The 23,084-nt window shown below is 41.5% G+C and overlaps 1 protein-coding gene across 1 annotated transcript; it reads left to right on the forward strand.

The window, feature by feature from the left end:
- The first annotated feature begins 19,730 nt into the window (after positions 1–19,730).
- Positions 19,731–20,477, forward strand: LOC145411214 (uncharacterized). The gene has a single exon (XM_080281278.1). The coding sequence runs from the start codon at positions 19,731–19,733 to the stop codon at positions 20,475–20,477; it is 747 nt and encodes a 248-aa protein (XP_080137404.1).
- The last annotated feature ends 2,607 nt before the right edge of the window (positions 20,478–23,084 follow it).

Raw genomic sequence — 23,084 nt, forward strand, 5'->3', positions numbered from 1 at the left:
GTCCATGACAAGTAAGGATTAAACAAAGAAAAAGAGGGGGGGGAAGGAGAAATATGGACGGCTCACCTGAACGAACGTCCATTATATACGACGTCTGGACCTCGAGTGGGCTCCTTGGGTATGCTAGCGACGCCACTCCTAAGTCAAATGAGGTGGTGTTTTTGAAATATGGTGGGTTTCAATTCTCTTTACAATTTATTTAGCAGTATACCCATAACGCCAGGACTTTTGATTGAATTGGGGAAAATTTGGGATTTATTCCTTACTTAATTTAGATACTGATTCTATCACTATCTCACTTTGAATTTTAAGGCAGCTCATGCCATCTAGTGACGGTCAAGACAAACGGGACCTTTAAATCCTCACAAATGACATTATTTAGGCCTTTTGGACTGTTAATCTTACATATTTGGGTTCTAACAGCTTCATTAGTAAACATTTCACAACTAGGTTATGGAAAGAATTGTATATTCATCATTACTCTGTTTGAGGTTTAAACTCGGCGTCCAATAGTGACGCACAAAGGAAGAGGAAAAGCTGCGCGCATCTGTTATTCATTACTCGACCAGATGGGGAATTCCCATAGCTCAACATCCACAATTACATCACCCACTGCATAGATACAGAGATACATACATATAAAAAATAAAGTTAGCCCTACATTAATCATTAACATATGAATTACTACTTAGGATAGGAATTTATAGACTAGTATTCAGGTTACACCCTATCTAACTTAAAAATTACAGTACCTCTAAATACATACATGAATATCAAATGTGTGGCACTACAACAACACCTCACGTGCATTCATTCGCTACATTACCATGGTAATTTCCCCTTTGAATTATGCCTTGTAATCTATGTCTGCAATAAAAATATATATCAGAAAGGAAGGGAGAAGCCTAAGTGACATTTACATTCACCTGGAACTACCTATTTCTTTATGTATTGCCGAGATTTTCTACCAATAATTTATTAGCATGTAAGTTAGCAGCTGTCAGCCCCAGTGTCATTGTTAACCCTTGCCTTCTCAGATAAGCCACGACATTTAGTTCCTTGTCCTCCGGTGTGGTCAAAACATGTCACACTCGCGCCCCGCCATTTCTGCCGCTTCTGCGCCCATTGCAAAGGGCCCTGTGACCTCTACACCCATAAAAAGTCGTGAGGGAAGCAGGAAAGGACTAAGTGACTCTGCAGTGGCACGTGAACCTAGCAGAATTGTCTATGGTGATGATGGATTGTGATTTTGACCCTTCGGGTGAATCATGTGATGAGCCGGGTGAGGAAATCGTGCCAGAAAGTGCTAGTACAAGTGCTTCAGTGTCGGAAGTTATCCCTAGCTCCAAGGGAAAGGAGCCGTTAGTGCAGCAAGGGAAGGAATTTGGGAAGGGAGTGAAAAGGCGGCGTATTAGCCCCAGAACAATGGCCCCGCGTGACCCAGCCCGCCATGAGTCCCGAGTTGATTCACCTCCCCGTTCCCCAAGCCCCACTTCACTCATTTCTCCTCTTCGTCTACTGAATTATCTCCAGAGTCTTCGTCATCAGAGTCACCACCAGCATCAATAGTGAAGGCAGGCCGTAGAGGAAGAGGTAAATCCCGGACAAGTAAAAGTAGAGTTGGTACTAGAGTAAGGGCTGCTAGTGCTGTACGGCAACTCAGGGTCAGTGAGAGTGACCTTGAACGAGGTAAATCTGCCTCACAGCCACCCACCACCCTCACCCACCCTACACCGCCACGACAGGGAATCCTGGACGCCTTTGCGTGGACAGAAGGGTCCGATTTTGTGCCAGAACATTTAGTTTTTGATGAGAGCTCCTCAAGAGTACAGCCTGCCTTCACTCTTGACGATAATGCTGAGTGTGTGGACTTCCTTTTGGCCTTCCTAGATGACGAAGTCATGCAGTGAATCACAACGTGCTGCAAGTGGTACAGGTGCAGCCAAGATGCAACAGTGGTCCATGCTGGGATTGCAGGAGCTGTATGTGTTCATTGCCCTCATGCTTCTCATGCCACACTCAAAGAAGCATGACTTGGAAGAATACTGGTCCATGGACCCCTTACTACCCTCACCCACCTTCAATAAGTACATGGCCAGAGATCACTTCCGGAACATCATGGGAAACTTGCACTTTGCCGACAACGATGTACCTTCTCAAACCGACCCACTCTGGAAGATCCGGGAGATTCTGAGCAGAATGAAAGATAAGTTTATGTCATTCTTCCACCCCTTTCAGAAAGTTGTCATTGACAAATCCTTGGTTTTGTTCAGAGGACGTCTTCGGTTTGTACAGTACATTCCAAGCAAATACCATCGCTTTGGAATCAAGTTCTTTGTACTGTGCGACTGTAAGACGGGGTACATCCTTGACTTCGTCATTTATTCAGCCAGCACTGTCGATCTGGATAAAACACACCCCCTTGGCTTCTCAGGCTGTGTAGTGAAAGTGCTCTTTGAAAAGTATTTTGGTGGGAATCATGTGCTGTATACAGACAACTATTATACAGCACCGAAACTTGCCAAATACCTTTCAGAGCACGGCATTGGCTCCTGCGGCACTGTCAAAAGTAATCGTGCCCACTTCCCTAAATTCACAGAGGCAGGAACCTCGCAGTGAGGAGACGTGCACCTACGCAAGTCTGAGAAGATGCTGGCAATACGGTGGCATGACAAGAGGGTCGTGCACATGCTCACCACCGTACATAAGGGGGAGATGAGAGACAGTGGGAAGGTCGACCGTAGGACAGGCGAACCTGTGATGAAACCTGATGCTGTGTTAGACTACAATATCAACATGCGGCTGGTGGACAAGTCTGACATGATGATTGGTGAGATCGACTGCCTCAGGAAGAATACTAGGTGGTACAGGAAAGTTTTTCTGCATCTCATAGATATGGCGATGGTGAACGCCTTCATCCTGTACAAGATGAAGGTCAAGCCACCCAAGTCATTCTCCCTGAGGTTGTTCGCCAGGACTTGTGTTCAGCAGCTGCTGGAAAGATATGGTAGGGTGACAGCAGCAACTCCAAGGCGCCATCCAGTAACACTTCCCGACCGACTTGAGCAGAGGGCGTATATGGATCGGCACAGACTGGAGCTAATGCCTGCCACAGGTAAAAGGAAGGCTGCAATCCGCAGGTGTCAGGTGTGTGCACATACCACCCGACGCACACCTGAGCACAAACGGACCTCTTGGCAGTGCGCTGAGTGCCAGGTTCCCCTCTGTGCTACCTGCTTCTTTGATTACCACAGACAAAAGCAGTTCTAAAAGTGCAAGTGGGAAAGGAGAGTAATGTGGAAATAATGTGTAAATAATATGTAAATAGCAAGTGAAAGCAATGGATGTCCAGTACATACGATTGAACAGTGTATTATAGTTTTATCTTACTGAATGTGACAGTGACTAACATAGTGTAAGTGAAATAGAAGGGTAAATATTGAAAATACAATAGAAAATGTAAATAGTAATGTAAGTAATTAGTAATATAAGAATATGAGTACAAATACTTTATATTATAACGGTGAAGTGAATCCGTGGCTCTCTACGTATTTTACTGAATGAAAAATTGAATGACTTCAATGACAATAAACTAATACTACTGAAGGAAACTTATGGAGAAAAACTCCAGATATATATAAGTGTGATATAGTAATAGAAATATAAAGTGTGAGGGCTTTTATGAATAATAAATGACAGAGTACCAAGAGTGATCTAGCGCAAGTGCGAAGGTCATACGCACTCGTAATTTTCATTGCATTCACAGTGGGTTTTTTTTTGGAGTAGGGATCCCAAACTACTTGAAAATCATAGAGTAGTGTTTATAGTGTTAATATTTGGCTGTGGTAATCATATTACGGGTTGTCGGGAAGTGTAAAGTGGAGACTTCATTACCCAACTTCAGAGGTCTCCACAAGTCCTACGGTACTGACGAAGGCTCAACAAACATTCCAGGAGAAAGCTGAAGGTATGTGCCATAAGCATATGTAAATTTAATATTCTAGGACTAATAACTGATTTTTGGCAAATATTTTTTGAGAGTCTGTCGGAGCCCGAATAACCCCGCGGGACACGCAAAACATTGGTAAACATGCCCGCGGTGTAGGGGTTAAGGGGTTAATGGAAAACATCATTGTTTGCATTAATACTCATTCCTTCACATATACACACAAAAACGAACACAAGTGTGAGCGCTAAATGTGTGCATAAGTTTCAACAGAAAGACTTGCCAGTACAGTTCATATTCCTCCAGGTTATTTTCTGAATTTTTCCGACTTTTTTTTTTTTTAAGGAACCCGCTAATTATACAAGTCATAAATTATTAGTTCGGCAATTATGAGGCTCTGTAGTATTTTAAATATTATTATATTAGTATATTTGACTGTTTTTACTGCAAAACAAGGGCTAATCATTCACTATTGTATATAAATGAATTACTGCACTTCACAGCCCACACTTGACAAGTTGACACACCAGTTCACCTCAATTCCTTGGCTCTAACCTTCTCAGTCCTCACTCCTGTCACAGTCAGACTCCTCCAATAGCTGAGACAACTCCATCTTGAGCAGGCCCTTGTTGCCATCCATAAAAACAAACCCTCAAAGTACTCAGAAGTCAGGCTGGTTTGCGGGCAGGTTTGCAAACGCAAAACCGCAAATTTGTGCAAAATTTGTCGCAAATGCAAATCAGCGAATGAAATCTCACTTCCTCAATTGCGAAATTTGCGGTTGCGGAAGTGATGGTGGATGTGCCCAGCTCTGATATATACATGCATTTATATATAAAATATAATGTATGTAGAGGTCATTTACGCCTTTGGCTGTAACTTACATTCATAATTTTTCCGGCCTTAAACATAAGTTACAAATTGCTCCTATTTAAACAATGGCGACCAAAGTAATACTGATGATGTGTGAGGTAGGAGTAATCTCTACTATGAAAGTGCTCGGAGGCGTACTACTCTGTTCTCAGTCCCATTGTGTCGTCTCTCTTTCGTCTCCTTCCATTCTCCCCTGTCTAATTATATATTTTCTTTCCTCAAATTGTACACTCATCTCTCTTTCCGGTGGTTCTTGTATGTATATATTCCAGCTCCTGTGCATTGAGGTCGTTAAACACGTTAACCATGGGTAGTGTGTTGTGGTGGCTCATTAATACACGATTATTGTTCCCTTCCCTTCCATTTCTACACTGGGAATGTTGATCAGTCTCTCTCTCTCTCTCTCTCTCTCTCTCTCTCTCTCTCTGTATGTGTGTGTGTGTGTGTGTGTGTGTGTGTGTGTGTGTGTGTAGCCTACTGCATGTCATCACATGATCAAGGTTACTGTACATTTTTATTTATGCCAAAAACAGAAACTACTGCTGTAGAAGTTACAAATACATTTTCTGTTCTCATGTTGAATAATCTTTTTTCAGTTCCGACTTGCAAACTCTTATTCTTCCCTTTTATTTTTGTTTTTAACAGTTCCTCTGTCCTTCTTCATCTCCTTAGTCGCCTCCTACAGTTTTTCCTCACAGTATGTTTTACCTCTCATATTCGTGTGTGATTTTTTTTTTCTTCTCAGCCTATCATTTTCAGACTCCTCTTCCTCTCTGTCCATTATACCCTTTACATTTTCTTCGTACTCTCTCAAGTACTAACATAACCTCTTCTTTTCGTATTGCCTTTGTCATCTCTTCTTACTATTCCCCTCTTCTTTCTAGCTGCCTCTCCTTTTAACCCTCCCTCTCTCGGTTCTATTTTTATTTTTTATCCGACCTCTCTGACTTCCAATCTTGTCTTCATCCCTGTCTGTTTAGCCTTCTTTCGTCCCGCTTTCTGTTCTATCCTTCCCTGTACCTTTCGCACTGCCTTTGACCTATAACTTTCACATTTTCTTTGAAATATTTCCATATCATAAGTTTTCCCATTCCTGTCTTTATAACACGAAATTAGCAAGAGTAAATTTATCTAAGTCAGCCCTCATAAAATGAGAACACCGGATAATGCTCAGTGAATGCAAGATATATTATTACAGATACAAAATATTATTAATAATGGCTGACACCCAAAACACATGAATCACAAAAACCTTACTAGGCCTAAGAATTAACACCTTATGCTACACAGTACAAGAAAAAATGCAATAACAGTTATACTCAAATTACACAGCTGCGAGATGGCTGGAGACTTCCTGAGCACTCACAATAATAACAACTGTACAGGGGAGGACAGAGATGTGAACAAAATGAGGAGCAGATCTAAGTGGCAATTAATGTAGAGACTGAGCTCATTATATAGGGGCCGGCAGAGCTTGATACAACTTGTAAGAAGGACGCGCAAATGAAGCTATAGGGGACAAAGAGTTGACAATCCTTCTCTGAACAACAGAAAGAACGACTTACTCTACTATAAGGGTAGAAGGGGGGAGTGAGGTAGAACACGCTCGTGATCAAACAAGCAGCATACTGTACGTTAGAATTACACAAAGGATGATGAAATCATAGGCTATGTAACAATATTTATATACACACTCGTGGATGATTATGCTCATCCAAACGTACATAATAATCCATATTCATAAACACTCCAGTATGCAGTATACTCACATGCACGCACTATTTACAAACATTTATATACATTCTTCATCAGTATCTCTTCAGTATCCAATATATATATATATATATATATATATATATATATATATATATATATATATATATATATATATATATATATATATATCAGAAATCCCTAAACACACGTGCTACATTGTACCCCAAAACACACACACTTGATGGTATACTGTACCTTCATGTACACCAACACTTTTCCTCTCAGTCTGGCAAAATGCAGTAAATATATCTAGTCACAGTTACTAGCGACGACATAATTTTTGCCCAACCCATTACTGGCTTAGTTATGGATATTTTCACCTGGTTAATGACATTAGCGTCACCACTCGCAACCTGGGACAATGTTTTAGCAGCAGGAGCACAGAATGGAGTGCATAGGTCTATATCCCATATGTATATTCTGTTTTTATATTGTCAGTCATCCGTTGCCTGAGTTCATCCAGGGTGGCCTATTTACATGTTCTGCTGTATTATTAGCATCATTGTTCCTCGTCATCAAACATGTTATTACTGTCATTATTACTTGTAACGGTAGTTTCTTTAATAGTATCGCTCAGTAAAAATTTCGTCTGCTACTAGCATTTCTTTTGTCATTTCTGTCATAGTGCAACATTGTTACATCTGACTTTCTGTTGTAGTGTGTTAATCATTACTGTGAGATATGAAGAGTGCACACACACACACACAGACACACACACACACACACACACACACACACACACACACACACACACACACATACACCATGTACACATAAACGAAAGCACAAGCAGGCAGAATCTAGCAAGCAGAGAGAAACAAACGTAGATACAGGTAGACAGACGCCAACTATAAAAGGAAAAAAAAGAAAAAAAGCTTGGGAACACACAAACTCTGATTGACACAGGCATACACAGACACATTAAAATGCAGGCACACACACACACACACACACACACACACACACACACACACACACACACACACACACACACACACGGAACTTTGACTAGGAAAAATTCTTGTTAACTTTTACTAGGGCTACTCATAGCCAGATTCTGTCGGCTGTGATTCTATAAACTTTTATTTTTAATGTATACGACCCAGAACATACTTTAGATAGTGGATTACCTGAGGGACGACAATCGTTCCTCATACCCAGCCCACAAATGTTGCACACATCATCATTGTCATCGCTGTGGTATCAGCACTGAACTATCTGAGTATGCTGAAATATGCTCGGGCTGTCTCATGCAGGAATAGTTTAACAGTACCTGGAGAAGTGTTTTATGGTACGCCACTAAGCTTTGCAATAAAACAGTGATCGCCGTTTTAGCATAAAACTATACCTTTAAAAATTTGTATACTGTTTAAGCCAGGATGGATCTCATGATCTTGTGGTCTGTAGTCCATTCCATCCTTTTTTGTCCGTCATGTCTAATGTGCATTCAACCTTCTTTTTAAGCTAAGCAGTAGTCATGATGGGAAAGACTGGCGAGGGAACACAAGAGGAGGGGGAAGAGACAAAACCAATGCATCATTGTTCTCCATTTATTCTTAACACCAAATACCCTAACAAATGTTGTATACTGCTGACTTATTAGACAAGCCTTCCACACATGCATGTACCGACTGTTCAAAAAACAACAAAATTAATGCATCAGTTACTTTTTTTTTTTTTTTTTTTTCAAACTGACGCCGCTGTCATGCTCATATGATACGAATGGCATTACAGGCTGTCTTATGGTATACACTTATCCCTCATGTTCAACCTTCTGAGCACGAAAAAAGAAGCAGTATCTTATTACGACGGACTTTTGTCTATTTTATTTAGTTTAAAATGGCCCATGTCAGCTAAAGGCTTTAAGCAATCTCGATTTACTTTATGTACAGCCGTCCACACTTCCACGAGGGCCACCACAGTGTTGTCAACGCCAGTAATTCCGACCCTCAAGTTGCGAGCTCCATTCGAAGCATTCACTGGTGGGAGAGAGAGAGAGAGGGGAATGGAAGTTTAAGCGAAGGTGGGATGTTATGCCTATACACGAGGAGTGAGAGAAGACATGGCAGGTGTTAAGAGGCTTCACAGAAGCAACGGATAATATAAGCATTGTTTTATTTTTTGTCAATTACTGATCTACCTAATATGACGTAACACATAAAATACAGCTGAGGTAACAATGTTGTATCATTTTATTGTAATAAAACTTGGTATCAATCTTTGATTGTTGTAAGATATTGACACAAGTTACTCCTTTCCATTCAGAAACTAGAGTGCTGTATAATATAATATAGAAGAGAATAACGTAATATTGCACGTGGCACCTCCTGACACCACTAGCAACACCTCGACATTTTGGCACACACATCCATATTGCCCGCATCTAGCGTTACCTAACAGTCTACACACGTAGTGCCTGATATCAGGGCTTGCATTATCTGTCAGATGATAACAGAAGTAATGGTTGACTATCCGTCATGAATCCCTTGGTATTTTACCAATCTCTAGGTAACCAAAAAGAACATATTAATATATATAGAACAAGAAAGTGGTAATAAGTATCATATCCGAATGCGTTAATTTCAGTCAAAACAGCAAGGTCACATGGAGAAGTCCCATATATGCGAGGGTATTGCTTGCAGAGTAGTGGCCAATACATTTAGAGTTTTGACGCCCCATCGGTCCCGAGACCATTTATTTCAGCTTTACAACTGCTCCTCCTTTCCTTCTTTTTCCGTCGTCTTTGCTATTTCCCCTCTCCTCTCTATCTCCTCCCCCAGTGAGCTACAGTGTCTGTCAGGACTAACACAAGTCCTCTCTCTCTTCCAATTCTGTATATACGGGGAAGTTGTGTTCACTTAGCAGCAGTTCAGTGCAGAGATAGCAACACCCATAGTTCAGATGTGAAGTATACTGTTTCGTGTGGTAAAATTTATTACAACATGGTAGACATGAAAATCAGTGAAGATAAAAATATATATATATATTTCTGAAACATATCTAGGAATGAAGGCTTCTGTGATCTATGTATTGGAAGAGAAACAATCACCGAAGCCACGAAACGTATGCATTACCTGGGAGGTTTGGAAGTGTTTCGCCTGCTTCTTTATTATCTCGGTTACTCTCTCGGTCAGCGTTCCCAGTGTTCTGGGTGGCCCTCGCGGAAGAGTGGACGGCTGTACATCCTTGTGCAAAGGTTCCCCGTAACTTCTCTGCCGGCTGTGGCAATGGTAGCCTAGGTGTCACAGGTATTATTTTACTGTTACTGCAGTATGAAGCACAAAACAAAATCGTAGGAAAGGAAGGATACTTTGTCATTTAATGAGGAAATTAGAGCTATGGACAGCAGGACACTATGCTGGCAGAAGATTGTTGGCGAAATTTTGCTTATGGCTGTACACGAATAATGAACTTTGTATTATGATCCATCTACGAATGATAAATTTTATATAAAGATACTTGAAAGAGTAAAAAGACAGGTGACCAAAATGATACCTAGCTTGAGAAACAAACCATACGAAGAGCACTTAGAAACTCTGAATCTCTTCACCCTAGTTAAACGTAGATTGAGAGGAGATGTAATGCAAGTGTTTAAAACATTCAAAGGGCATGATAACATAGCTGTCGATAAATATTTCACAATTGATCACGCGAATTACACTGGAGGCAATGGGAGCAAAATAATTGGTAAGCAATTCCAGTCTCATGAAGCTAAGCATTTCTTCATTAATAGAGCTGTAAATATATGGAACAAATTGCCCTCCAGTGCAGTAAATTGTGATACAGTACTAACCTCTGAAGGTCGGTTGGATAAGTATATATCTGTCGTCTAACCCCCAGCTTTATATGTTTACTCCTGAATAAAACACTTTGAATATAACTTTTATTTTTCCTGAGCCCCGATCAATTTATTAACCCTTCTCAGGTAGACCTACAGTTTCGCTTACAACTAAGGCACATCTGGGTCTGTCAAATCCAGCTTTAAAAAAATGCTGTAGTGCACACATGTTTTATATACTGAATTCCTGAATATCCTACAATGTACTAGGTCTTATCAGCAACAAAACTATGTGAATATGTTTTAATTCATTGAACTCCACATATTTAAAAAAATATGAAAAAAATGCCAATTTTTTTTTTTTTTTTTTTTTTCGTCACCATACACGAAAACAAAGAACTTGTGTTACAACTTGAGGGATGGAGGACCTTCATTATGGGCATAGTGGATCCCACACAACATAAAATCAACTTGCAAACTCAGTGAAAATTTCTTCCCCCTCCTCACGTACACCTGGGTCTCACAGACCCGACGTGCAATTCTGAGTGATATAGTGCAAAAACATAGAGAGACACGAAAGTAACACCCATACATGGGCACAGAAAGTTAGAAAGCTATTGAGAAGGATAGGCATCCCAGGCATCTATAAGTTACTGAACTATACCATCGAAAAAACTGCCCTGGTCTGTCAAACCCAGGTGTACCTGAGTAGGGTTAAATGAAAATATAATATAAACGCAGACTAAGATATGCACAGATTGCCCAGAGTTAACGGTCACTACTCTTACTTTGACCTGTGATGGGCTGTGGATCACTGAGGGTCTCAGTTAAATGATCACCATTTTTTTTTTTTTTTAAGTACTAGGGGTCACTGCTTCAGGAGGTAACTTATATACTTGTCCTACATAGGAAAGTTCCTTGTCTCAATGGAGTGAACGGAGCTCGGACCTGATTGACTACTGCCTACCTTAACCTGCCCCGTCCCGACCAATTTTCCACCACTGACTCCCCCCAATCCTGACCAATTTTGGGAAAAACACTTTTTTGGCTCAAACCTCAGCTATTGGTGAGAAACATCGAAAATTCATAGAGAAACGCTCACCTGAGGTTTAAAATACTCGATACAGGTAGTAGTTCCCCTTACCTTACTGGGTTTTCTATCAGGCTGGCTCGATAGAAAACGAGTTCTGTGGGAGGGTAACTATTCCACACCACCCATAAACGGTATTTATTTATTTATTTGGTACGAATTTTTTATGTAGTATCGGAATATATTGGTTTTCACACAGTAATATAGGCAATATAAGCATTGTTTCACTCACCAATCACATCAACATACCTGACCTTTTTTGGCGATATTACCTGATCATCATTTCTGACTGTAGGTTCCTCTAATGCTACGTAAACTTTGTCCTCCACATTGTCATCAATTGGGGAATCACTCTGGCCCTGAATTTCGTACCCTGGCACGACATGTCTTTGCTGGCCAGGTCACTGGTAACAGGTGAATTGCCGAGACAATGGCATGCGGGGAGGGGGGAGGTCATGCAGGGTAAGGCATTGTCCCTGTCTGGCATCTTGTAGAGGAAGGTGTCCCGTGTATACGTACCAAAAATCACACTCAAAAATTGAAAATTGTGCAAATTTGGGACCTTGCAATTGATGCGCATTTATATAATGTACCAATGAGACTGACAGTGACAAAACGTGTCGACATATATACGTCAATGGGATGCGGCAGGTTAAATGCCAGGCAAGGCTGCTGCACCACCTCTGAACATCCACACTGTGCATTTTCCACACTGTGTCTACAGACGCCCCATTAATTCAATGTACCCATACATAATGTCGTGCCATATTAATTATTTGATTATTAATTTTAGTTTAACACTTTCTATTCCAAGTTATTCAAACTGGTAGCTTATAGATAAAGCATTACTAAATGTAATATTTCCTTTTCTATGAAATTTCCATGCCAGTTTTTTCACGTTCCATGGTGGTCATTCTCGCGTTTTCCTGCCTGTTTTTACTGGAGGGTTTGGAGGCAGGGGAAGCCCTCTTGCTTTTCTATCCTTATCTTTTAGCATGTAGAATAGTCATAGTCTACTCTAACAAGCAGCCTCGAAAGGACCATAAGGGCTGTTGCTGTTTGCTATCCTTTGTACTCCTTTGTACGGTAGGGCAAAGCAATTTTTATCCAGTTGAAGAGATTCCACCGCTGCTAAAACATTAAAAAAGATAAATCAAATCATCAGTTACTAATTTATTCCTTGGTACGACACTCCTGATAATTACAATCTCGTCGCAGAGCATGTACCTATGGCTCATTAAGTTTAACTACAACGACTTTTTTTAAAAGGCTGCTACAACATTATTATAATGAACTAATGAAGGGCCCATAGTTGTAAATGAAGGCCCATAGCGGTAAATGAATTGGTACGGCGATATTTTCCCTCTGAATTCAATCATTCTCACCTAAGTATAATACCTTGAAACAAAGAAAATACACTAATAACAGACGTAACTGGAAAGCACTCAGATAGTGCTACCTTCGCCAGTGCCACTGGCTTTAAAAAGGATCCGGATCTGAGGAGATATTGTGTGGAATACATAGGATCCGATCTTCCGTCAAATTTAATCAATTATTCCTTGACCCACGGCTTACTCTTCCATAAAATGTTATTGAAATTCATTAAGAACTTTTGGAAATATTGTGCGGGATATATGGGATCCGGATCCGCCCCAACATTTTATCAATACAATCTTGGCCCATGTCCCACACTTCCACAAAATTTCATTGAACTCATTTAGAACGTTTGTAGATATCATGTGGACAAACAAGCAAACAGACAAACATAGGTGAATAAATAACTTCCTCCAGCTTCGTTGGCGGCGGTAATCACAGAGAATGAATAAAATAACAAAAACTACTGATCTCTTATATTATTTTTTTCTTGTAAATGTTACTCTTCAACTAATAAAATCCTTGGACAATACAATTTCACGGCATAGTCGTACCCACATCTTGCAAAAAAAACACATATACATTCATTCCCACATCAAAGACAAAACAAGAATGAGTTCAAGAGTCTATAATATAGCGTTCCCAGGGGTATATCTGAATCTCACTTTGTCTCCCTCGCCTTTCTCTGTCTCTGTCTGTCTGTCTGTCTCTGTCTGTCTGTCTCTGTCTGTCTGTCTCTCTCTGTCTCTCTGTCTCTGTCTCTGTCTCTGTCTCTGTCTCTCTCAGGCTTTCTTTTTACTTACACGATCTCTTTATGTATCCACTCAATCATTATTTTGGCCTAGTGCTTATTTAGATTTTCATGTTATTTTTATCTTTATCTACTCATTCAGCCATCCAAATATGCATGCGCCCATCTATCCCTTCATCCACCCATTTAATTATCCATCCGTTCATCTATCTATGAATTCCTCCCCCCCCCCCGTTCCATCCATTCATCCATCCATCTCAACATCCCTTCGTCCATCCATCTGTCCATCCCTACATCCCTTCGTCTACCCAACCATCAGTCACCCAGTCACAGAGCCCTTCAGTTTCAGTTATCTAGGCTAGACTGAATAAAGGTATACAGCGTTGGCCAGAATAAAATTCATCCATTGTCATCACACTGTAAGGTGTGGCTGATATCGCCTCAAACAATTTCGCTTATGTCCCTTATGAGCGAAACAAAAATCCTTTTGAGGTGGGCGCTAGAAGCCTGAAATATTCAAATTATTCTTCATTTTTCTTCTATCTCCATCCGTCCGTTCATCCACCAGTCCAAGTCTTTGTATATTACTGCTCATTCATTTGCCTTTCCGTTTGCGTACATCTTATGTCTTACTGCGTACATCTTACATCTGTCAATTTTTCTTCTCTGCCACTTGCCTTACTGCATACCTATCTACTTCCCAAGTACCCATCTACTCGTAACTACCTACCTATTACCTACTTACCTATTTACATAATTATTTAACCTACCTACCTACCTTACTACCCTACTTTCCGTTCCCACAAACTTTCCTAGAAAAAATAGGTAATATTATCGGCCATAGCATTAATGATGTACAAAATTCCATCCATTCATCCATCATCCAATCCTAAGTTGCCCCATGAGAAGCGTAAGGGCCCGGGGCTAGGCAAGTTGGTCCTGACATTTAAGCTGAGAGTGATCAGCCTCACTCATCTTTGAGTGGCGTTACGTGAACAATAAATCCCCAACCACCGCTTGGATATAATCCAGCACAAGCTCAATCCAATCGGGGCGCCTTAATTACCCACTTAACCACCCGGCGACATAATTTTGTTATATGGTTTACCATCCAGCGTAGTAAATGGTTTCCTGGCGTACAGGAAAGCATTTGGCATGCCACTCAGTGCAAAGTCACCCATAGGCGGAAGGAAGAGGAAAGAGTGAAGGAAAGAAAGACAGAAGAGGAAGGAAGGAAGAGGGAAAGGGCAGACACGCAAAACAGCATTACATCAAGTGAGTGGATGTTGCTCGCTCCCACCTGCCATGTACAAAATTCCACAGGGTACAAAGTGCTTTGTCGAGCATTTTCTCGTGGTATCAAGAGCCTCATTAACAACCCTTCTTTTTTTTCTTTTTTTTTTTTTCATTTCTCTTCACTGCGACAGGTCCTTCACATGATGATTAAATCCTTAGCTGGTGGTAACGACCTATCACTGAAGTAAGACCTATAGAGCCTCCTAGGTAGCGGCGACTATGGCACGATGACGTACTGGATTAGGAAGAACTCAGGTAGTAATTTCTTGACAATCCCTTGGCTGATATTCGCCTTCAAGGGTAAATGGCCACTGAGTGTGATCTACGATCTGCGGAGGTTTTATTCCTGAGTTTAGATGCATGCACTCCTTTTTTTTTACTCACCGACTAAGCAGCCATGCCCAGTGCTCTCAACAAACTAGAGGAGGCCATCGTAAAGTAGTGTGTTATTGCCAGTCTACACCTAAATCACATGCATCGATTATTTTTCCCCAGGAATCCAGCTAAACATTTTATAAAATCACCCCTAGTACCACGAAACCAGCTATACCCGCGCTTGCAACCGAGAGAAAGTATTATGTTTTACTCTATGTTTTTGTGTCTGTGTGTGTGTGTGTGTGTGTGTGTGTGTGTGTGTGTGTGTGTGTGTGTGAACAAAATAATTATCAAAATTTATTCGATTTTAAATAAGCCTTGAGGAAGCCTTAACGGTGAGCCAAGGATTTGACCTATTTTTCCTTGTTTTAATCAACAGGTGAAAGACAATGGTTAAAGTTTCACTCGGCAAGGTCAAATTCAAGTTTTTTATCCAGTTCATGTGAAACTAAATGGAAGTGTTGAGGGTAAGGCAAGAACGAAGGGATTCAATTTGGAGTACATCCAGTCAAATGTAAAGGTCACAGTCCATGGTCATATTTCGATCTTTGTGACTAGGATCGAACAAACTAAGTAAAACCATTTATTTATGATCTGCACCGAACATGGTGGAAAGATTAAGGATCAGCAAAGTGGTTAACTTATCCCTTTTTAACAGTAGAATAAAGGTGAAGGTCCCTTGGCAATATGGACTCAAACAGCATTTATCCAATTTAATCCAAATGATGTAGAAGAGGTCAGAGTAAGACATGGATACAGCAGTTCAATTTAGAGAACAGTTAGTCAAATGTGAAGGTTACGGGGTAAAGCCAGTTATACGTGTGACGGTGCAAACTAATGCCAGATAGTTGTGATGCTATTTGGCCGGACTTTGTGGAAGTGTTAAGGGTCAGGCAAAACTGAAGGCATTCGATTTACAGAGCAATTGGTCTAAGGTGAAAGTTATAGTGCAAAGTAAAATCTGCGAGCCTTGGACCACATGTTGGGCCCAGGTACTGCTTTGACTGACTGAGTGCGCCTTTCTGTTTAGATTGTAAGGACCCTGGTGTATTCCTCCACCTGTATCTTGCAAGTAAATTACTGGTTCACGGAAACGGGTATCATAACCTATGTGCAGAGCTGGATGCGGAGAGAATAACCTTTGTACTGAGAGAGAGAGAGAGAGAGAGAGAGAGAGATGAAGATTTTTGTATTGCCAATCTCTATTGCGTCTTTATCTTTTTTTCTCTCTCCTTTCGGCCTCACCTCCACTGGTCATTGCCTTATCAGGTTCCAGTGCAAGCCCTGCATATGACTTTTTGTCCTTTTTTCCGTCTGGAATCTTTTCTTTTCTCTTCCGTTTGCTTTTTACAAACATATCTTTCCTTAATCCCAGTAATATTCGAATTACACTGTCATAGCACCTGTTGCCTTTTAGCTTCTCTCTCTCTCTCTCTCTCTCTCTCTCTCTCTCTCTCTCTCTCATGTTACATTCGGTAGTGTTCTTTATCAATGTTCTTCCTCTTCCCTCCTTCCTCCCGTTACTGTGTATATTGTCACTAAACTTTGTGTTGTCGTTCCCATACTTTAATCTCCACATATCTGCATAAACAATAATATAACGTTTTATAAATCATTAAAACGTACATTCATCTCTTTTCTTTGCTGTCCTTGATTGCATATCTTTAGCAGTCTTTCACTTTTTTTTTTTCCTTACTTCACTTTCACTAGTCGCATTCATTAGAAAATGGTCTACACGTATCGGTGATGTTTACTTGTACACACACACGCACACACACACACCAAATGTACACTTGCCATTCTGTCATTAAAATATATTCAGTTTTTCACACTATTTAGAATCGATTAGATATGAAGAACTTGATTTTATTTTGTTGGTGATGAGTTTGGCAGTTGCTAGTTTGTAACTTGTTGGAAGTTGGGTGTGTGTTTATGGCTGTGTTTGTGTTTCATTGCGTACATGTTTTTCCTTGTTTGTTTGTGCTTTGTGTGTGTGTGTGTGTGTGTGTGTGTGTGTGTGTGTGTGTGTGTGTGTGTGTGTGTGTGTGTGTGTGTGTGTGTGTGTGTGTGTGTGTGTGTGTGTGTGTGTGTGTGTGTGTGTGTGTGTGTGTGTGTGTGTGTGTGTGTGTGTGTGTGTGTGTAAGAGTGGGCCTGCTTGGGGGTTTGTGTTAGTAAGTGCTTTTGTGTTAGTAGTTTGTATGTGCTTGTGTGGTAGTATTATAGGGCTGCGTTTGCTGTTTGTGTATGTTTGTGTGAGTGTTTGTTAACTGTGACAACAGCAGAGGTATCTCCCTCTCTGTGAATACGATAGTGTTATTCAGACTGACAAAACATCTGACTGAGTCAACACTTCCTGAAACACTGTGGATTTCGGAAGGAACGAAGCACCTGAGATTTGATGTTTATTGCCTAACACATGCAAGAGAAATGCTACGAACAGATACTAGGTTATATACTGCTTTCACCGATCATGCAAAACCATTTGACTGTGTCAAAGCGAAACTTTTACGGATTTTTTTTTTTTCAAAATTTGGAGTTCCCAACAAATTTCTTACCATCCTGAAGAGCCTGCATGACAACATGAATGCTCGTATGTCCATAGGTGGGAGAAATCCGAACCCTCCAGTATGGACGTGGGAGTAAATCCAGGATGTGTCCTGGCTCCTGTCATTTTCAAACTTTATCTCACTGCAGTAATCCTTTTTAGTCACCAACAAATGATCGCTGACGATGAAATTTGAATCCAGATCCATCTAGACGGTAACCTAATCAATCTCAGATGTCTACAAGCACAATCAAAAACTGACATGGTTCATTTCCTAGAGCCACAATATGCTGATGATTATGCTGTCCTTGCACATACCCCAGAAGCCCTACAACAGTCTCACTATCATCTATAACATTCACCAAGCACTGGTGCTCCCAATGGGGCTCCGAATAAATGTCAGTAAAACATAAATAATATCTCAGAGAAACAACCCAGCAGAGCTTCTTGCATTTCAGATCAATGGCGAATTTGTAATACAGTTGGAGAACTTTACCTACCTTGGAAGTGTGCTTATAGATAAACATAACACCGACGCAGAGGTTCCTGCATACTTCAACCACGCCTTAGTCTCTTTTGGACGTTCCATTTCCAGAACTTTGAAAACACCAACTTGAGTACCGAGACGAAGGTATCAGTATATACGACTGCATGCATCAGCACCCTCTTGTACGGTGCTCAGTCTTGGACTACCTACCAGTGTCACATCAAACAACTTGAGCTGATTCACATCGGATGCTTATAGCGAATTCTTGGACTCATGGAGGAGGATAAGTCCCTCACTCACATATTCTCCAGTCGGCGAATTCAACCAGCATAGAAACCATACTGGCTAAAACCCATCCATAGGGGATGCAAGCCAACACAACTCTATGCCGGTCCCAAGCCCGGTTAAATGAGGAGGGTTGGCGTCAGGAAGGGCTGTCGGCCAGTAAAATGTAAGCCAAAACCATGAAGAGCCATAACTGAGGAATAGTGGACCATGTCAGGGCGTACCCCGTTATAAGCGATGCACAGAGGCATCGCCCGACCTCTGCGAATGTGCAAGGGCTACCGCGCCATGAGCGAGCGCGGCTAAAGAAGCGAGCTCCTGTTGCCCTGAGGGTGGCAACACTGAATGTTGGACCTTGACAGGTCGAGGAAAAGAGGTGGTGGAGCTGATGAAGATGAGGAGGGTGAGCATACTGTGTGTGTAGGAGACCAGGTGGAAGGGTAACAAGGCGAAGGAATTAGAAGATGGATACAAACTTTATTATAGTAGTGCAACTACAGAGGGAAGGAATGAAGTTGGAATAGTGGTGTCGCAGGAAATGAAAGAATATGTGACTGAAGTGGTGAGAGGAGGGTATCGGTTGATAACAGTATGGTTAATATATGAGGAGTGTATATTAAATGTGGTTAATGCATATGAACCACAGACAGGATCAACAGGTGAAGAAAAGGAAGAGTTCTGGAGAAGGCAAGAAAGTGAAAGATGGAGAGAATTGCTGTGGGGAGAGTGGTGCTGGGCGCGGATCTGAATGGACGTTTTGGAGCAGATAATGAAGGAATTGAGAAGATACATGGAGGCCATGGGCTTGGAAATGTAAATGCGAAGGGTGAACGGATACTGGATCTGGCCATTTCCTTTCACCTGGCAATTGCTAATACTTTCTTCTGCAAGAGGGAAGAGCATATCATCAAGTATAAGAGTGAAGGAAATTCTACCCAGATAGATTACCTTATGTACAGAAGATCAAATTTGGTAGAGATAAAAGACTGTATAGTTACACCAGGTGATCACGTAACACCACAACACCGGCTGCTAGTGATGGATGTGTGGCTAAAAGACCAAGAAAAGGAAGGAGGAGGTATGAGAAGAGGATTCGATGGACAGCACTGAAGGAGAAAACGAAGAGACAAGAGTTCAAGACTAAGGTACTAGATATGGTGAACGTAAATATAGAGGAAGTTCAAGACTGGTGGAAGGAGAATGCAGAAAGCGTGAGAGGAGTGGCCAGAGAAGTACTTGGAGAAGCATCGGGAAAGCGACGAACAACTAGAGTAGAATGGTGGTGGAGGAAAGACGTTAAGAATGCACTAAAAAGGAAAAAGGAAACAAAGAAGCAGTGGGAGCAAAGCAGATCGTGGGAGGACAAGATGGTGTATAGAAGTGCAAAGAAGTTAGCACAGAAAGCAGTGGCAGTGGCTAAGGCTGAGGCTTGTCGTGATATGTATGAGGAGCTGGAAACACCTGAAGGAGAGAAGAGAATATACAGGATAGCAAGGATTAGGAACAAGTCTACAAAGGATGTAAATCATGTGAAGCAGATGAAGGATGTAAATGGTGTGGTGCTAATCGATGAGATGAAGGTACAAGAGAGATGGAAGGAGTACTTTGAGGGCCTACTAAATGAGGAGAACCCACATGATCATCAGGATTATGGAATACCATACCTAGGTCTTACGAGATGTGTAGAGAGAGCAGAAGTGGTGAGAGTACTTAAAAGAATGAAAAAGAACAAGGCAACTGGACCAGATGAGATCCCGGTGGAGGAGTGGAGGGCCCTGGGAGAAGCGGGAGTGAATTTGTTGTGGAATTTAATGTGTAAGGTAGAGGAGCAGGAAGAGGTACCAGATGAGTGGAGGGAGAGTGTGTTGGTACCTATCTTCAAGGAGAAAGGAGATGTATAAGAGTGTGGGAATTATCGTGGAATTAAACTACTGTCACTCACAATGAAGGTTTGGGAAAGGATCCTGGATGAGAAACTGAGGCTGGAGGTGGATGGGGCCAGAGGTCAGTTTGGTTTTATGACGGGAAGAGGAACAACGAACCCAATATTCATACTGAGACAAATGGCAGAAAAGTATAGAGAAAAACAGAAAGAATTACATATAGTATGGATAGATCTAGAGAAGGCCTATGATAGAATACGGCGGCAGGAGTTGTGATGTTTGAGAGAGAAAAAAGTACCAGAATAATATGTAAGACTGGTAAGAAAAATGTACAGGAATGTTAAGACGCGAGTGAGGAGTGAAGCAGGCTTGACGGACAATTTTGGAGTGGAGGTGGGGCAGCATCAGGGCTCTGCGCTGAGCCCCTTCCCTTTCAACATCGTATTCGCGTGTTGACAGTGGATGTAAGAATGGGGACACCGTGGGACATGATGTATGCCGATGATGTGGTTTTGGTGAGTGAATCAAAAGAAGGGATAGAGCGCAGACTGGATGAGTGGAGATTAGCACTGGAGAGTAGATGAATGAAAATAAGTAGAACAAGGGCAGAATATTTGATGTGTACAGAGCAGGTGCACGATAGACGTGCAAGTATTAGGCTGTATGGTGTGGAGCTGAAGAAGGTGGATGCATTTAAATACCTGGGATCCACCCTATCAACAGACGGTAGTGAAGACAAGGAAATAATAGGAAGAATCCAAGCAAGATGGAGAAGTTGGAAAGTCGTATCAGGAGTATTGTGCGACAGGAGAATGCCAGTGAAATTAAAGGGGAAGGTGTACAGAACTGTGGTAAGACCAGCAAGGACGTACGAGGCGGAGGCACTACCTGTGAAGAAAGTAAACGAGAGGGGGATGGAAGTAGCGGAAATGAGGATATTGCGATGGATGTGTGGCGTAACAGGGGAGGACAGAATCAGCAATGCAAGGATCAGAGGAACAGTGAAGGTGGTGGAGGTTTCGAAGAAGACACAAGAGGCAAGACTTAGATGGTACGGCCATGTCATGAGGAGCGATGGACAAAGTGACGAGAGGAGAGCACTGGATATGGAAGTACAGGGAAGGAGGAGGAGAGGAAGACCCAAGATAAGGTGGAAAGATTGCATAGTGGCGGATATGAGAGAGAAGGGTTTGGATACCAACATGGCAGGCGATAGAGGCAGGTGGAAGAGGCTCATCAAGAACATCAACCCCATATAAAAATGGGTAAATAAAGCTGACGACGAAGAAGAAGAAACCATGCTGGCCAGGTTCTGTATGGTGAACTCCCTGAAGCATGTCGCAACCCAGGGAGACTGATGAAGAATAAAGATCATATAAAGACAACTCTGAAGAAATGCGACATATATCAAAAAATTTTGAAACTAATGTCTCGAACAGAAAACAATGGCCAGTCCTCAGCAACGAAGGAATCATTCATCTCGAAGAAACTTGGAACCTGGTCAGAGAATGTCGTAGACAACGGAGACACAACCAAAATGGAGTTCTTCCAGCAAACTCAGACTCGACATGAAGACTTAGTGGCAGTTTGCACATTCAGTTTTGGTCTGCAACCGTCACACAAGATGGCACCAAAGAATGAGAAACGTACCATCTTTGTGAGCATAGTAGGTGTCGTCTTTTGTAGCAGAAGGGCAGCTTTAAGTAAAACAAGTGTGTGTGTGTGTGTGTGTGTGTGTGTGTGTGTGTGTGTGTGTGTGTGTGTGTGTGTGTGTGTGTGTGTGTGTGTGTGTGTGTGTGTGTGTGTGTGTGTGTGTGTCCTCGGATGTGTTTGTGTATAGAGGGTGTCCTGGGACTTGAAGCACTAAGCCCAGGAGATAATTCTACGGCTGTCGTTATGTAAAATCTATCTATCTATCTATCTATCTGTGTGTGTGTGTGTGTGTGTGTGTGTGTGTGTGTGTGTGTGTGTGTGAGAGAGAGAGAGAGAGAGAGAGAGTTTTACGTGCCTTTGTATGTACACACACTCAAAAAAGTATCATTACACCATCTGGACGATACAAACTGACACCACGAATGAAACGTGTGATAACATCCTTCTCTCAACCCTCCCGAGACAGCTGGACTGTTCAGTATGGAACTCATCGGACCCACCCACCTGTAACGATACTTTTTTGAGTGTGTGTACTTGTTGCTTATATGACTGAGATAGAAACAAACTTTGCTAAAACAATTATTGACTGAAAAGTAAACTACAATTGCAAAGAAAGTTGAATGTTTAATGTAAATCAAAGCGAAAAGTGCTTTAGTAAACAAGTGTATTAATTTATGATTATGTAATGTGCCATACACTAACACAGTTCATACACTCTTATGTACATTGCAGGATGATATTATTAAACAATGAGAATACCTGCAAAAGTTGGTAGAGCCAACTCACCCCTGACTCATCTATTCAAAGTCTCAGCTCGGGATTGTGACAAGTCTAGTCTTCGCTCTGCCAGAAATAATTTCATTCGAACTAATTGCTGTCCTCTCTCTGACTCAAAGTATTCCTCCTCCTTCTCGCACCTTGCCGTAAAAAGGTGTCTAAATTACCTCTTCATTCTTCCCTCCTCTTTTCCGC

The sequence above is a fragment of the Coenobita brevimanus genome, chromosome 88, assembly GCF_032717465.1.
Source record: "Coenobita brevimanus isolate Jiangsu-jjx chromosome 88, ASM3271746v2, whole genome shotgun sequence".
Lineage (NCBI taxonomy): Eukaryota > Metazoa > Arthropoda > Malacostraca > Decapoda > Coenobitidae > Coenobita > Coenobita brevimanus.